Source organism: Lichenostomus cassidix, chromosome 14 (genome assembly GCF_008360975.1).
Source record: "Lichenostomus cassidix isolate B80296 chromosome 14, HeHo_3.0, whole genome shotgun sequence".
NCBI lineage: Eukaryota > Metazoa > Chordata > Aves > Passeriformes > Meliphagidae > Lichenostomus > Lichenostomus cassidix.
In genome coordinates, this window is record NC_139495.1 from 14872158 (window position 1) to 14887782 (window position 15625).

A 15625-nucleotide genomic window follows, 5' to 3' on the forward strand; every position below is an offset into this window, starting at 1 on the left:
GCTTCTGGAGGCAGCCAAGGCCCCCCACAGCCCAGCTTTTAGCACCAGCACAAAGTGTGAGACGGTCCCTGCCCGGGGAGACTCCTGTGAAACAGGGAAAGGCAGATTGGAGTCACAGCCCAGAGCTTGGGGCCAGAGAGGTGAGCCCGAGGCAGGGCTGAACGCTGGACCTGAAGCACAAAAAGCATCTCTGCTGCTGCCAGTGGACACCAGCCCAGTCCTGCTCTCCTGCCAGGCTGGGAAGGGACTGCCCAGGCCAGGCAGGAGGGCTGGGGGCTTTGTTCTCTCTCAGAGGGCAGCGGGAGGCTCTCCAAGCCAGCCTCCCAAGTGGCTCCAACTGATGCTCTCCTTGCCTTTTGCTCTCACAGAACAAAGTCAATTTTGTAGACGACAGTTTCCCACCTGGGCCCAAGTCCGTTGGGTTCCCAGAAGGCGACAGCGTGCAGCAGCGGGTGAAGCAGTGGCTGCGGCCCCACGAGATCAACTGCAGCATCTTCAAGGACCGGTCAGTGAAGTGGTCAGTGTTCCGGACACCCCGGCCCTCAGACATCCTGCAGGGACTGCTGGGGAACTGCTGGTAAGGGGGAGCGAGCCGGGCTGACATCTTCCCACCACTTCCTCCTTACCCCCTCTTCCTGCAGCTCCAGCTGGGCCCCTCAGCCCTACTGCAACCCATTTGTGCCTCCAGGCTGTAGCCCATGCTCTACCTCACCCCCTCCCAGTGCGGCATGGCTGGGCAGCTCAGGCTGCCTGCCCGTGCCCCGCTGAGGCCACCCCGCCTGCCCGGCAGGTTCCTGAGCGCTCTGGCCGTGCTGGCCGAGCGGCCAGAGCTGGTGGAGAGGGTGATGATCACCAGGACACTGTGTCCCGAGGGTGCCTACCAGGTGCGGCTGTGCAAGGACGGCACGTGGACCACGGTGCTAGTGGATGACATGCTGCCCTGCGACGAGTGCGGGTACCTGCTCTTCTCACAGGTCAGTGCTGTGGGGGGACGGGGCTGGGCAGTGCTCTGGGGCTCAGGGAGGCTCATCCCGGGCTCTCCCAGGAGAAGCAATGGGAAGAGGTACTGCTGGGGTTCATGTGAGGCCCCTACTTTAGAGTCATAGAGTCATTAAGGTTGGAAAAGGGCCCCAAGATCATCAAGTCCAACCATTGATCAATACCCTCATGCCCGCTAAGCCATGCCACAAAGCACCACGTTGACTCATTTTTTGAACACTTCCAGGAATGGTGACTCTGCCACTGCCCTGAGCAGCCCATTACAATGCCTGACCACCTTTACATGAAGAAATTTCCCTCAATATCCAATCTAGCATTCCTCTGGCACAACTTGAGGCAGTTTCCTCTTGTCCTGTCCCTTGTTCCCTGGGAGCAGGGCCTGACCCCCATCTGGTTGCCCCCTCCTGTCAGGGAGCTGTGCAGAGCCACAAGGTCCCCCTGAGCCTCCTTTTCTCCATGCAGAGCCCTGCCAGCTCCCTCAGCCACTCCTGGTCCTTCAGACCCTTCCCCAGCTCTGTTCCCTTCCCTGGACACACTCCAGCCCCTCTCCTGTCATGAGGGGCCAGAATTGACCCCAGGACTGGAGGCGCCTCAGCAGTGCCCAGCACAGGTCACTGCCCTGGTCCTGCTGCCACACCATGGCTGATACAGGCCAGGTGCCTTTGACCTTCTTGCCCACCTGGGCACATCTGACTCATGTTCAGCTGCTGCCAACTGGCACTTCCGGGTCCTTTCCCACCAGGTACTTCCCAGCTGCTCTGCCCCAAGCCCGGAGCTGCCTGGGGGTGCTGTGACCCAAATGTAAGACCTTGCACTCTGTTTGCACCCTGTTTGCAGCTCAGGACCCTGCTCTTTGCTGTGTCCTCAAGACAGCTGAACTCTTTGAGACCGTAATATCCCTCTATTTACACCCTTTTTGGCATTTTCCAGGCTGCAGTGAAGAAGTTCCGTTTGCAGTTACTTTTCCCTCACTTCTTATACCACAGCTATTTCACTTGCAGGGAAAGCCACCCTTACTCTTCACATAAAAGGAAAACATTTTAACCCATGGTTTGCACTATGGGGGACTGAGGGAAAGCTGTTTCTTTCCTCTGAGGGGAGGTCTGGCAGCTTGGCTTTGCCAGGAAGAGACTGTGGAGAGGGAGGGGATGGCACATGGAGCAGCCTGTTCCGAGCCAGTGCCCAGTTGCTCTGAGAACACTGGGGTGGCATCTGCTCGGATGAACGGAGCTCCCTCAGCCCCCCCAGGACATGGCTCTGCCCTGCCCTGCCCTGCCTGCCAGGCCCAGGGGCTCTTGCTGGGATCATGTCCATGAAGGAGACTGAGAACGTCTCTATTGAAAGTCAGGCGGCAAAATCTGCCAAAGAAAACAAAGTGCCACTGTCAGGAGGAGACAGACACTGGGAGTGCTGGCTTGGATTTCATTCTGCAAATCCAGTCCTCTGGTTTTTGACACACAGCCCCAGCTGTGTCAGGGCAGGACTTTGAAACTTTGGAAAAGGGAAGAAGGAGTTTGTATCTACATTCTGCCTCTCGGAAGACAGAGAGGATCCAGATGGATTTCTTTATTTCAACATGAGATCTACCTGTCTTGTTTTTTTTCTCTTCCATCCATCTTTCATGAATTTCAAGTCTGCTTTTGGGGTTTTTTTAAGATTGAAGTTTTTCACGTGGGCTGGACTTGCCTTGCCTCTGTTTCCAGGGGCATCTGAATCATGATGCGATTTTTCTGCTGAGTGTTCAGCTGTGGGAGCTGGATGTGGGGGATAAAAAAGGAAAAACAGGGTTTTAAAAATAAAAGAAAATCAGGCTCTTATCTGAGCTCCCTGGCTGTGGCTCAGGCAGAAATAAACAACATGGATTTTGTTGAGTGAGGGACCCAAAAACCAGCAAAAAGCACTTATAAGCTCTCTTTATCCATCAGAAAGAAATCTTCACTGCCCTCCTTTCCTCTGCCAGCTCTTGGCTGCCACCTGTGAGTCACACAGTCACAATGTACAAGTGATTTTCCCTGCTGCTCTTCAAGCACCAGATACCAAGCCCCATTTGCTGGGAAAAAACTTGCATCTTGTAATTAGGGCTTGTAGTTACTCCCTGTGCTAGAGTAGAGGACTTCACCAGTCCAAGTTATTGGAGCTTGTCCTTGAAGCAGTGTCTGTGTTCCTTGGGGAAAATCCAGTCAGTCCCATGGCTGTGTGTGCTCTGGGCAGCCTCCTCTGGCAAAGGGGTGTTGGTTTGGGTTTGCAGAGGTGTGTGAGTTAAAGGCAGCTGTTCTAGATGTGCTCCACATCACAGAATCCTAGAATGTCCTGAGTGGGAAGGGAGCCACAAAGATCATTGAGTCCAGCTCCTGGCTCTGCACAGGCCATCCCGAGAGGACAGGGACCCTGAGAGCATTGTCTAAATGCTCCTGGAGCTCTGGCAGGCTTGGTATCCTCTTCTGTTATCAAATGGTTCTAAATACAGGTTGAAGTGGATGGAAGGGGCTCAGGGTGGGCACCCACCCTGCCAGCCTGTCTGCTGGGCACCCCAGGGTGCAGCTCTGTCAGCACCCAGGCCTCTTGGGTATTCATTCCAGGAGTTTTCCCAAGGGGAATTAAACTGTGCAAACAGAACACTGAGCAGTGAGTGAATGGGTCACCTGTGGCCAAGGGGACAAGCTCCTGGCAGGGTGGCCTTGCTGCTCCTGCCTCTCCATCACCAGGAAGGGTGGCAGGGGTGGGTGTGAGGGGCTTTCATACCTCCTGCCCAGGGTGGTGACATGTCCCTGCCTCTCTCTGCAGGCCCAGAGGAAGCAGCTGTGGGTGGCCCTCATTGAGAAGGCGCTGGCCAAGCTGCACGGTTCGTACTTCGCCCTCCAGGCCGGGCGTGCCATTGAAGGCCTGGCCACACTCACGGGGGCCCCCTGCGAGAGCCTGATGCTGCAGGTCAGCTCCACTAACCCTCGCGAGGAGCCCATTGACACTGACCTCATCTGGGCCAAAATGCTGAGTTCTAAGGAGGCTGGGTAAGACGAGGCAGGAGCAGGGGCACTGGAGAGGGGGGTGAGGGGGAACATTCTTGTCTTTAGAGGCTCAGGAGAGGGGTTACAGCATTAGCTGGGGTGGAGTCCACCACCCTTGCCACTCATCTGGAGCATTGGTGGAGCTCCCTGTCAAAGCTCTAAGAAATTATTTCTCCTGTGAGTAATTCTCATGTGAAATCAAGATCCTGGTGACCTTCCCCTGCATGTTGCTGCTGCCTTGCAGGAGTTTGGAAGTAGCACTGAGCCTGCTTGCTTTGCTTTAAGCATTTTTGTTGTGTGAAGTGCTTGAACCTGCACATCTCCCACTCATATGTGACATCTTTGCTAATGACACCTGGCTAGAGCTGGTCTAGAGGGGGCACAGCCAAAGCAGAGACCTCCTGCTCATCACTCTGGCAGGAGGGCGGTCGGGTTGGCTGAAGGCTGGGGTACAGAGCTGCATGGATGGACAGCCCTTAGCACATGGTGTCCCCCAAAACCTGACTGATGCAGACCTCGTGCCCCAAATAGTGTCCTCACCCCTGCCAACTTGTCTAGCTGATAGACCGCTGCCTTCTTCTGTGGCTTTCTGCCAGCCAGCAGAGGTGGGCAGGACCAGGGGCCTGGCAGAAACGGAGGTTTGGGCAAAGCTCCCCAGTGCAGAGCAGCTGTCCCTGGAGCCTGGGCGCAGTGTGCACATGGCCAAGGGAGAGACCTCTGCTCAGTGGGGCTGGGCACTGCCTGGGAACAGTTGTTGATCCCAACAGTGTTATTGCAGAGAGGGATCATCCCGGAGCCTCCGGGGGAAAAGCTGTCCCGAGCCTTGAGTGGTAGGGACGAGCTTTTCCCTGTGCCAGGCCTGGCAGGACCCCGAGGGTTTGCTGTCCCTGTGCAGGTTCCTCATGGGCGCATCCTGTGGTGGAGGGAACATGAAGGTGGATGACGTGGCCTACGAGAGCATGGGGCTCCGACCTCGGCACGCCTACTCCATCCTGGACGTGCGGGATGTCCAGGGCTTCCGGTGAGCTTGGGCTGCAGCCTCCCGTGGCACAGCAGCTGCTCCTGCCAGCAGCCCCAGCAGATACCCTGCGGGCAGAAAACTGAGGGACTCTGGGACTCTTTGGTGTCCCATCCTCATGGCCAGCAAGGGTGACACCATCCTAGAGTGTCACATAAATGCTGTTGTCATATGAGCTGTCCTTGCCCGGTGCTGGCTCCATGTCCAAGGGCAGAATGTTTCACCTGGTCTCACAAGACACAGAGGACTGAGTTGAGCTCTCACCTCAGTGAGGTGCTCAGAGCATCCTGCGTGCCTTTGGATGGAGAGGGGTTGCCTTTGGAAACAGGTGCCCCCCTGATAGCTGGGGGGCTGTAGGAAGCTGCATTTTCATTCGTGTCCCTCTCAGCAGCCTCTCCTCTGCTGAACCCCTTCCTTACAGCACACAGCTGAGTCCCTTTGGGTGAGGAAGGGCAGAGGAGCAGCATGTCCAGAGCTGCAGGACAGACACCTAGGGTGACACATTAGTTCTGGGATGCTGTGAGGGTTTTGGAAGGCAGGAGTAACGGGGTGTCCCTTGGTGGGGGGCTGGCAGGGTCTCCCCTCCCTCCTGGGTCTCTGACACTTTTCTCCTTCCCCAGGTTACTGCGTCTCCGGAATCCCTGGGGCCGCTTCTCCTGGAACGGCAGCTGGTCAGACGAGTGGCCACACTGGCCACTTCCCCTGCGCCATGACCTGATGCCCCACGGCAGCAGCGAGGGTGTCTTCTGGATGGAGTACAGCGACTTCATCAAGTATGGCACTGCCAGAGGCAGAGCTCTGGGGCAGGGAACAGGGCAGGGATGGAAAATGGGACATGGGGTCACGATGGGACAGGTGGGACCAGTCATCGCTGGGGAATGCGGGTGTCCTGCAGCCTGCAGTGTGCCCCATTGGGGCTGAGCCCAGCTTCCCCACAGGTATTTTGACTCTGTGGATATCTGCAAGCTGCATTCGGACTGGCACGAGGTGCGTGTGCAGGGCATGTTCCCCAACAAGGCCAACGGGCCAGTGACAGTGACGTCGCTGACGGTGTTGGAGCGTGCAGCCCTGGAGTTTGCCCTCTTCCAGGAGGGCAGCAGGTGAGCTGGGCAGGGCAGTGAAACTGGGGGAGAAAAGGAGGCTCAAGGGGGACCTTCTTGCTCTCCACAACTCCCTGACAGGAGGAGGCAGCCAGATGGGGGTTGGGCTCTGCTTCCAGACAGGACAAGAGGAAATGACCTCAAGTTGCCCCAGGGGAGGTTTAGATTAGATATTGGGGAAAATTTCTTCCCTGAAAGGGTGATCAGGCTCTGGCACCGGCTGCCTAGGGCAGTGGTAGAGTCACCATCCCTGGAGGGATTTAAAAGCCATGTGGATGTGGCACTTGACATGGTTTAGTGGTGGCCTTGGCAGTGCTGGATTAATGGTTGGACTTGGTCTTAGAGGAGGTCTTAGAGGTCTTCTCCAACATTAATGATTCTGTGATTCTGTGGGCCCAGAAGAAATGCAAACACTCACCACATAGCATCCCCCGGGGTCACAGAGCTCTAGGATGGCCCTCATCACCATCTCTCCAAATCTTGGGAATAAATCTCATGTTTAGCTGGAACCCAACCCCTGAACACGGGGCTGGTTCCTGGGGCTGCATATTTGGAGCAGCAGGATAGCTCTTCCCTGGATCTGCTGCCCATATCCTGGGTGACTTAGGACCCTTCCTTCCCAACACAGGAGGTCAGACACGGTGGACAGCCACTTGCTGGACCTGTGCATCATGGTTTTCCGGGCCACCTTCACCAGCGGGAACAAGCTGAGCCTGGGCCGCCTGATGGCCCACAGCAAACGAGCCGTCAAGAAGTTCGTCAACTGCGACGTGATGCTGGAGCCGGGCGAGTACGCTGTGGTGTGCTGTGCTTTCAACCACTGGAGCACCGCCCTGGCCGGTCCTGCTGCCCAGGGTGAGGGGATGGAGGTGCCCTGGGGAAGGGAGCGGTGCCAAAGTCCTTGGTCCTCATCATGGGGACCTTCTTGAAGGTGGAGGTTGCCTGTTGCATGTTGCACATGCACCAACCCAGCAGCACCGTGCTCCCGAGGACTGTGGGCTTTGTGACTGTCCCTGATCCCCCCCTCCCTCCGGGTGTCTCTGCAGCTTCCAGTCCCACCAGCAGCCGACCAACTACTGATTATTCCAGCTACATCCTGGCCATCTACAGCTCCCGCCTGGTGATGGTGGAGCAGGTAGAGGCGCAGCCCACCACGCTGGCAGATGCCATCATCCTGCTGACCGAGAACAAGGGCGAGCGCCACGAGGTGGGTGGGGGGCACAGGGTGGGGGCTGGACCCACATGGCTGTGGGGGTGGGGGGTGATGCTGCCAGAGGGAGCCTGGACCTGTGATGTCCTCGGTCAGGCAGGGGTTGGGTGGGGCTGTGCCAGCTCTGGCTGCCACCCGTGGATGCCCACCTCCTTTGCTCCCTGGGGCAGCGGATGGGCAGCCCTTTGTTGCAGTGGAAGATACCAGGGCAGGCGTTTTGATTTGAGGACAGGGGTGTCCAGAGGCTTCATCCCCTTCCCTGCTCTCTGCCCCAGGGCCGTGAGGGGATGACTTGCTACTACCTGACCCACGGCTGGGCAGGGCTCATCGTGGTGGTGGAGAACCGGCACCCCAAGTCCTACCTGCACGTGCAGTGTGACTGCACTGACAGCTTCAACGTGGTGTCCACACGCGGCAGCCTCAAGACGCAGGACAGCGTCCCCCCCCTGCACAGGTCCGGGGTAGGCAGGGGTGGGTCATAGGGGCTGCCACGGGGCTGGCAGGAGGCTGGGAGCAAGGCAGAGCTGGGACTGGCAGGGAGGCATGGACAGGGTGGAATTACTGAGACAGAGGTGGGATTGCCAGGGCAGAAGTGGGATTGCAAGGGCAGAGATGGGATTGCTGGGGCAGAGGTGGGATTTCTGGGGCAGAGGCTGCTGCCCTGAGCCTGTCACTCTCTCCACAGGCAGGTGTTGGTGATCCTGTCCCAGCTGGAGGGTAATGCCGGCTTCTCCATCACACACCGCCTGGCACACCGCAAAGCCACCCAGGCCTTCCTCAATGACTGGATGCTGACGAAGGGCACCCACAACCCGCTGCTCACGCCCGAGGTTGCCGGGCTGCACGGCCCCAGGCCCCTATGACAAAGCGCCTCCCCATCCCCGCCCCGCTGCCCCTTTCCTGTCACCGAGCCTCTGGCCCGGGGTGCCCCCCGAGCCGCCCGCGCTGAGCCGGAGGGCAGAGCTGCAGGGGCACCCCCAGCAGTTTGCCCCACGCCGCGGGGCCGGGGCGAGTTCTCAGGGCCAGCACCAGCCCTGCCCGCTGCCCCCCGCCCTGGCACCGCTGCCCCCACGCACTTTATGAGAAGCAGCTGGGGGCACGGGGCCATCTCAGGATCCCACCTGCCCTGTACCTGCGCTGGGCCCGGTGCCCTCTGCCCGCCCCGGGGGCTGTGGGAGAGGGAGGGGCTGGAGGTTGCTGTCAAGGCCCTTCCCAGGCACCATGCTCAGGACTCTGCCCCTTCCTGTGGCGCCAGGGTGCTGGCGCTGCAAAAAGAAGAATATACCTCTGATGTCTGTCCGTCTGTGTGACCCTCCGTCTGTCCCTGGGCCCTTTCCGCTGTCTCATTCCCCCTTTGTCTGCTGCCAGGACCAACGTGGCACTGAGGTCGGGCTGGGGGTTGCCAGGGTCACGCTGTCATGGTGCCACCCGTGCCAGGGACCCCCCACCCACCCCACCTATCTTGGATGCCTGAGCTGGGGGGGAGAGGGCGCAGGGTTGTTGCGGAAAGCTGCTGCTGAGGGGTTTTTGCTGTAATGGGGTGAAACTCAAAGGTTTCACCACTTCCTCCTTGGCTCTGTGTGGGGAGCGAGGCCTTGGGATGCTGCTCACGGGGGCTGCAGCCCCAGGGCCCCCTCACCCTGTCACACAAGTGTTACTATGCAAAGGCGGCCGGTGGAAGCAGTGCCTGGAGAGAAGCCATGGCCCAAGCTGGGCTCAGCCCCCCGGGCACTGCCCTGTGGTCCCCCCACCCTGTGCCTATGGCGAGGGGAGCAGCAGGTACAGACCCGGGGTTGGGGAGCAGTACCCTGCAGTTACCGAGTCCGTATGCTGGGGAGGGGGTGATTCTGGGGGGAAAGTGGAGAGCTCCCTCCTCCAAAGCCTGAGTGCTGTGGGAGGCAGAGAGCACAAGGTGAGGGCTGCACCTCGGGGTGCTGCTGGCCCCGTGGGTGCTCCGAGGTGGGGGCTGATCATGGGGGAGCTGCACCCCACGTTTTCAGGGCATCGTGGCTCTCTGACTTGACATACGTGTGTGTGTGTGTGTGTGTGTGTGTGTGTGTGTGTGTGTGTGTGTGTGTGTGTGTGTGTGTGTTTTGGGGGTCCCCTGTGAACCTTCTCCTTCCTGAGCTGTGTGGACCTGCAGCCGGGGGGGCAGGATGGGCAATGCTGGACCCTGTTCTGGTGGGGACTATGCGGGGGGGTCCTGGACCCCAAATCCTGCACCCCAAACCCTGCACCAGCAGCTGGGCTGGGCAAAGGGTGCAGGGGGCTCTGCCCAGCCTGTCCTTCTGTGTCCCCCGGGGATTGGGGGTGGCAGGAGGTGTGGTCTGTCCTGGCACCCTCCCAGCCCCCTCAGCCAGAGCTGCTGAGCCAAGCTCTGTCCGTATTTTTGTTTGTCGATCTGTTTTCTCTCTTTCCAGCTCCTTCCTCCTTGGGATGATTTGTCCTTCACTTTTTTTTCTTCCTCTCTCTTTCTGTCTTTCTGAGCTGTGAATATTTTTAACCCTGTAAATACTGTCCAGCTCTTCAGAATCATAGGATATTTTATCAATTGTAAATCAAATCAGTAATCTCTGTATGATATGAATTATCCATGGGTGGTTTTCAAACTCAGGTTCTGACGGACCAAATAAAGTTTTGTTTTTTACTGAAGCTGCGTGGTTTTGCTGTGGAAGGGACGATAGGGATAAGGGGACAGGTTTGGGGGTCAAAGCAATGGGTCTTGAAGGCATTTCCACGGAGCAGGCGATGTGCTGGAGGGAGAGCTGAGCACCCAAAAATGGAGGAATTTGAGTTTAGAAGTTGTTAAGCTGCACTTTGGGGTGCGGGAGCGCAGAAAGGGGCAGAAATAAAGCAAAATAAAAGCAAAATCCGGAAATTCCCATGAAATGAGCGCTGTCCTCTGGCAGGGCCGAGCAGGGCTGTGCCGTGGCCGGGAGAGGGCACCCACCATCCATCCGCCTGGGCGCGCTCCCGCTCCTCCTGCCTCAGTTTCCCCACCCGCTCCGTGCCGGGCAGCGCGATGGCCGTGCCCGCTGCATCCCCGGCACCGTGCCCAGGCTGGGCATGCGGGAGCAGCTCTGCCTCCACGCAGCACCCAGGGCAGCACCCCTGCTCCCTGTCGTGCCGTTTGTCCGGCGGCGAGGCCGCCTGGCGCGGGGAGAACTTTCCGGCTGAGCGGAGGCGGCCGGCTGCCAGCCCGCTCTCCCCCGGGGTGGGCACCTTGAGACCAGTAGGGAGAGACAGAAGGAGAGGATTTCGGTCTTTCTTACAGCAACTTGTAATAGATTTTTCCGGGCGAAACATCTTTGCATTCAGGAGGCCCTGTCACAAGCCATCAACCTCAGCCAGGGAGAAACAGATGGAGAGTTAATTTTGGCGGGGAGGGCACTGCCACGCTCCCTCCTCTCCCTCAGTCTGTTCAGGGAGAGGAGCCGGGTTTAACCCTCGCGGCCGTGCACCCCCTCGCTGCTCCCTCCCGGCGATCCCGGTGGCTTGTGGGGCCACCACGGGTCCCTCTGCCCCTGTCTGTGCTGCTCAGTGCCAAGGACACGCTGGGACATCTCAGCCCGGTGACCTGGTGGTGGCCCTTGTCGTGATGACCAGCCCAGGTGGGTGATCGTGTCCTGCCTTCCCACGGCCACAGTTCTCTTGGAGCCATGTCCTGGTGAGCCCCATGCCTGCCAACGCACTGGGAGCAAATCCTGCCAAGCCAGGAGCTTGGCACGGCAGTGCCCAGTGCAGCCGGGGGCATTCGGATGGGCTGGTGGGTGCAGGGGATGCCATCTCCCAGGAGCAGGCACGTGGGTGGCAGTGGAGAGCAATGATTCTGCCTGGACACTCTAGGAGCCCTCAGAACACCCCCGACATCACTGACTGGGCTGAGAGCTGCAGTGTAGCCATGGAAGGGGTGGAGGTGAAATCAGCCCCTAATTGTGCCCAATTCCCAAGGGCTGAGGCAGCATTAACTGTTTCATAATTACAAATAATCGTGTGGCAAAAGATAAAATTGTATTTGACACATCAGCTCTGGAGGAGGGTGTTTTGTCAGGAAATTTGTCATCCTTTGGCTGTGTCAGTCTTAAGCCTGAGGTCTGAAGGGGGAGATGGGGATGGGCAGAAGGAGCAGCAGGTCAAGGGAAGGATGGATGGAAGGGAAGGATGGACAGCAGGACACCGTGGAGGGGAGAGGGAGCAGTGCGGTGGTAGTGAGCCATGTGAAAAGCAGAGGCACAGGTGTGTGACAGCTGAGGCAGGGAGCAGGCAGGGGCTGTATCACCGCCCTGTGACACCTCACTCAAGGGGCTGTGGCTGCAAAAATGACAGCACAAGTCACCCCAGGGATGTCCTCACACCAGCTCATCTGGTGGGACAGTGTGACCAGGGCAGGCTGCCAGGGCCATGTGATCTCATCCCACTGCTGCTGTCCTGCTGGTCCCCTCCACGAGCAGCGCTAGAGCTGCTCCTCCCTGGGCACACACAAGGGTGCTCGGGCAGGTGAAGGTGAAGGGTGGCGAGGCCCTGGCACAGGTGTCCAGAGAAGCTGGACTGCTTCTGATGGCTACTCCATCCCTGGAATCGTCCAAGGCCAGGTTAGATGGGGCTTGGTGTCCTCTGCCAGGGGGTGGAACTGGATTGTCTGCAGTGTCCTTCCAAGCCAAACCATTCCACGATTCTCTAAGGCAGTCACCATCCCATCAGCACGGTCGCCACCCCTGACCTGCTGAGCCCGGCAAATAGCTCCCGAGGGCAGAGGTGGGAATGTGGGTCCTCGCTGTGGGATCCGGCTGGGCTCTGGCCGCTCGTCACGCCCTGGCACTGCCGGGACCCCGCGGCTGCGCCGGGGCTGCTCGGGGAGGAGGCATGTCAGGGAGCGAGGGCTCGAGCGCTCTCTGTGATTCACTCTGACTATAATGGGAGCTGCTGGTGAATATTTTATGGCTCCCACAGGGCAGATAGAACATATTGTGCATTTTACGCCACAAATCTCCGCCTGGAGACAGAGGGAAGCTTAAAAAAGAGCAGCACCAGCACTGCGCCGGGTTGGAGGGGGGCAGAGCCGCAGCGCCGGTGCCAGCGTGGGGATGGCAAGGATGTCGTTGCTCACCTCTGTCAGACTCCCCGAGGGTGCCGATGGGTGGCCTAAGCCGAGCACCGGCCCGGGCACGGGGGATGCTCTGCAGCCGCAGGACCAGGCTGCGGTGGGTGGCTGCGGCGGCTGCGGCCGCTGCCCCGGGCCAGGCCTGGCAGCTCTGCGGCTCTGCGGCGCAGGCGAAGTGCTTTGCCCGGGGCTGAGCCCTGCAGGAGGGTCCCTGCCTGCGCCCCGGCCTGCCTTTCCCTTCGTCAATAATGCAGCCCCTGCCCCGGGCGCCCGCCGGCGCTGCCCGCAATAATGGATCGGGCTGCTAGCGGCCCCCTCCTCATCCTCCGCTGCGTCCTGCGCTCTGCCAGGAGCTGGCGAGCCACGGAGGAGCCTTCACCTGCACCGGCAGCAGCTGTCCAACCTGCAGACTCCCGTGCGGGGTTTTGCCTTGCCTGCAAGGAAGCCCCATCCCCACCCGGGCAGCCCCGGAGGGAGCGGGTGTCGCTGGGGCCAGGGCTCCCAGCTGGTCACACTCAGGAAGGACACATGGCACGGTCCTCATTGTCACCGTGTGCCAGGAAGGAGGCTCAGTCTGCGACCCCCAGTCCTGCTGTAGGGCCGTGTGTGTATGGGTGAGCTCGGGGTGCCAGAGTGCTCATTCCTGTGCTTCCCTCGAGCACACTCCGGTGCCAGACAGGGAAACATTAGGGATCCTGCAGCTGCCTGCACCCGCCTGGGCTGGGCTGGAGCCGGGGGAGGTACCTCAGACCACGGCAGCAGTGGGAAAGAGGAGGAGGATGCAAACACAGGCACCAGTGGGTCAGGGCCAGCCCTCGGGTGCCACAGTAGTGCCTTTTAACCCCTCACCCAGGAGATCCCCAGCCCCCCCACAGCCACCACCCAGCGGGGTGAGGACCTGATGCTTGAGGTCAGTTTCTCCCCCCTTCAGACGGGGGAGAAAACCTCCGAGGTGTGGGTCAGAGCCAGACTGCCTGGGGAGCCGCTCTGAGCCCCCCGACATGGCCGTGCAGGTTGGGAGGGCACAAGCAGCCACGAGAGAGAGCCAACCTTTGCCCAGTGGCATCACGGACCCTCCATCTCCCACATCCCCAGCTCTGATGGGTGAGCAGAGCCCTCCAACATCCCCCCCACCTCCGACTGGGGACACGGCAGAGATGCACCCTGAGGGTAGGGGTGGAGCTGCTCTGGGGTTCTCACCTGGGGGTCATGGTGGCACATGGCCGGGTGGCTCCACAGCGGGGCTGCCACGGCATCCTGGGGTACCACGCTGTCCCTCGGCTGGGTGTCCCCAGGGACGAGGCTCAGGGGGTCACCCAGATGGACATGAGGAAGGAGAAGACTTTGCCGGGATGAAGAAGAAGACCCCATCCCAGGACGGCTCCTCCCTCCTCCTCCTCCTCCTCCTCCCGGGCTCTCTCTCCGAGGGCAGCGGGCTCGCAGGGTCCGGGCAGGCACAGCTGGGGCCGAGCCGCCCGGGCTGTCACGGGCTGGGCTATCGAATCTGAAAGCAATTAAAGCCATCACCAGCGCTCGCTCGGGGCTGGCTCCAGGCTGCAGGGAACCTGCCACAACAGATCATGTGCTCGATGCTGCTGGCCCGAGGACCTGCTCCCACCCGCGCCCCGACACGCACCGGTGCCAGTCCCGCGCGGGGGAGGACGGGCCGGGCCGGGGCGTGAGGCCACCGTGAGGGGCCACAAGTCAGCCCCGGCAGCCACCTCGCTCCTGATTGCTCTCCATGGGGTTCTGCTGCCCGGGGCTCGGCAGAGGGGCTCGGCCACCAGCTTTGGCCACCAGCTTTTGTGGTGACGAGGAGCTGACAGTGCTGCGGTGGCTCAAGGGGGTTCCCGTGGGTCCCGGGGAGGGTTTGCACCCTGCTGCTCTCCCGTGGGCACAGTGGGGCTGGGTGGGCACAGCTGGGAGCTACCTACACCCGTGGATTTTCCCCGCAGAGAGGCCACAGCTCGTGACCCACGGCTCGTCCCGCGAGGTGACAGTGGGGACAAGCCCCAGCAGGTCGTATCCTGGGCTGCAGGCAAAAAGCAGCAGACCCCGATTTGGGCAGCTGCTGGAAGCCGGGTGGGTGATAGAGGGGGGCTGTGGAGGGGCAGCACCCCTCTGTTCTGGGGCGAGGAGGGGGCTCTCCCCAAGCCCCTAGCACCCTGTCATTCCCTTTCCCTTTTCCCCATGGAGAACGGTGCCAGGACCCGCTGCCTCCCCACACCATTTTGGGAAATCGGCGGCCGCCTGCCCCACTCCCACGGCTCAGGGCCTGATCCAGCCTTCCAGGAGCATCTCCCGGAGCTAAACCCACCCCGGTGCTCCCGGCGGGGCGGGGGGTCCCCCCTCCTCGGGCACCGCACAGTTAAGCAGAAGTTTGCTGGTACGGAAGTTGCACATTGTCTTGAGGCACATTTTCTGTTTTTTCACTTGTGAAATATTTCTGTCAGAACCAGTTAATGTACAAATTAGCAGCGGTGGTCTCTCTTACGTCTTCTGACTCACTAATTTGACAGGGGGTGTTTCGGTGGCGGAGCTCGCTCTTGACAGGCAAACGGGAGGTCAGGGACCCGCAGGGGGAGGAGGCACGGAGCCGCAGCTTCCCGGGGGTCTTCTCCTTCCTAACCCACCCCACCGCTCCCATTCACTCAGCCCTGGCTGGGGGATTTAAGCTCGGGTTTGGTGTTTTTTCCCCTCAAACCAAATTTTCCCCCAAAAAGGGCTCTTGTGGCAGATGGGGAGCCCAGGTGTGGGAGGGTTATGCTTTCGGGGTTCTGCAGGCAAACCCAAGGGATCCAGCATGAGGAGAACACAGACATGGAAAGGGCTCCCTGCATCATGGCTGCACCCTTCACCTCCTCCAGCCTCGGAATTCAGCTCTGCATTTCAGGATCCCCCCCCACCCCCTCAAGAGCCCCCATCCTTCTGCCATTAGAGAAAAACTAATTGATGCTTCCGTTCTGTGTGCACATCATCCCTCCACTCCGGGTTATCGATGAGCCAAGGGGCTGCACAGCTCCCTTCTACTTCTCCATCTGTATCCCTGGGATATTGGTCAGATGGGGAGCCCAGCACTGCCGGAGCGGCTGAGGGCACCGGCTGTGAGGGGAGCATCCAGAGCTGGCCGTGCCCGGGGGACACAGCCGCGGCGTTGAGCAATGCTCAGGACCATGGCATGCAAGCTGTCCC

General features: G+C 60.0%; 1 protein-coding gene across 13 annotated transcripts in view; it reads left to right on the forward strand.

Moving 5' to 3' along the window:
• CAPN15 (calpain 15) overlaps positions 1–9984 on the forward strand; it is a 57663-nt gene extending 47679 nt beyond the window's left edge. For 12 of the 13 annotated variants that reach the window (XM_085075170.1, XM_085075167.1, XM_085075169.1 and 9 more), the window contains 10 exons: positions 369–577; positions 791–974; positions 3784–4007; positions 4900–5025; positions 5643–5795; positions 5961–6122; positions 6751–6977; positions 7169–7329; positions 7608–7786; positions 8018–9984. In XM_085075170.1, coding sequence (XP_084931296.1) covers positions 369–577; positions 791–974; positions 3784–4007; positions 4900–5025; positions 5643–5795; positions 5961–6122; positions 6751–6977; positions 7169–7329; positions 7608–7786; positions 8018–8195 — 1803 coding nt within the window. In that variant the 3' untranslated portion in view covers positions 8196–9984. Of the gene's footprint in view, positions 1–368; positions 578–790; positions 975–3783; positions 4008–4899; positions 5026–5642; positions 5796–5960; positions 6123–6750; positions 6978–7168; positions 7330–7607; positions 7794–8017 lie in introns of all 13 variants that reach the window. The other variant, XM_085075176.1, reaches the window with a different exon arrangement.
• Positions 9985–15625: the final 5641 nt, after the last annotated feature.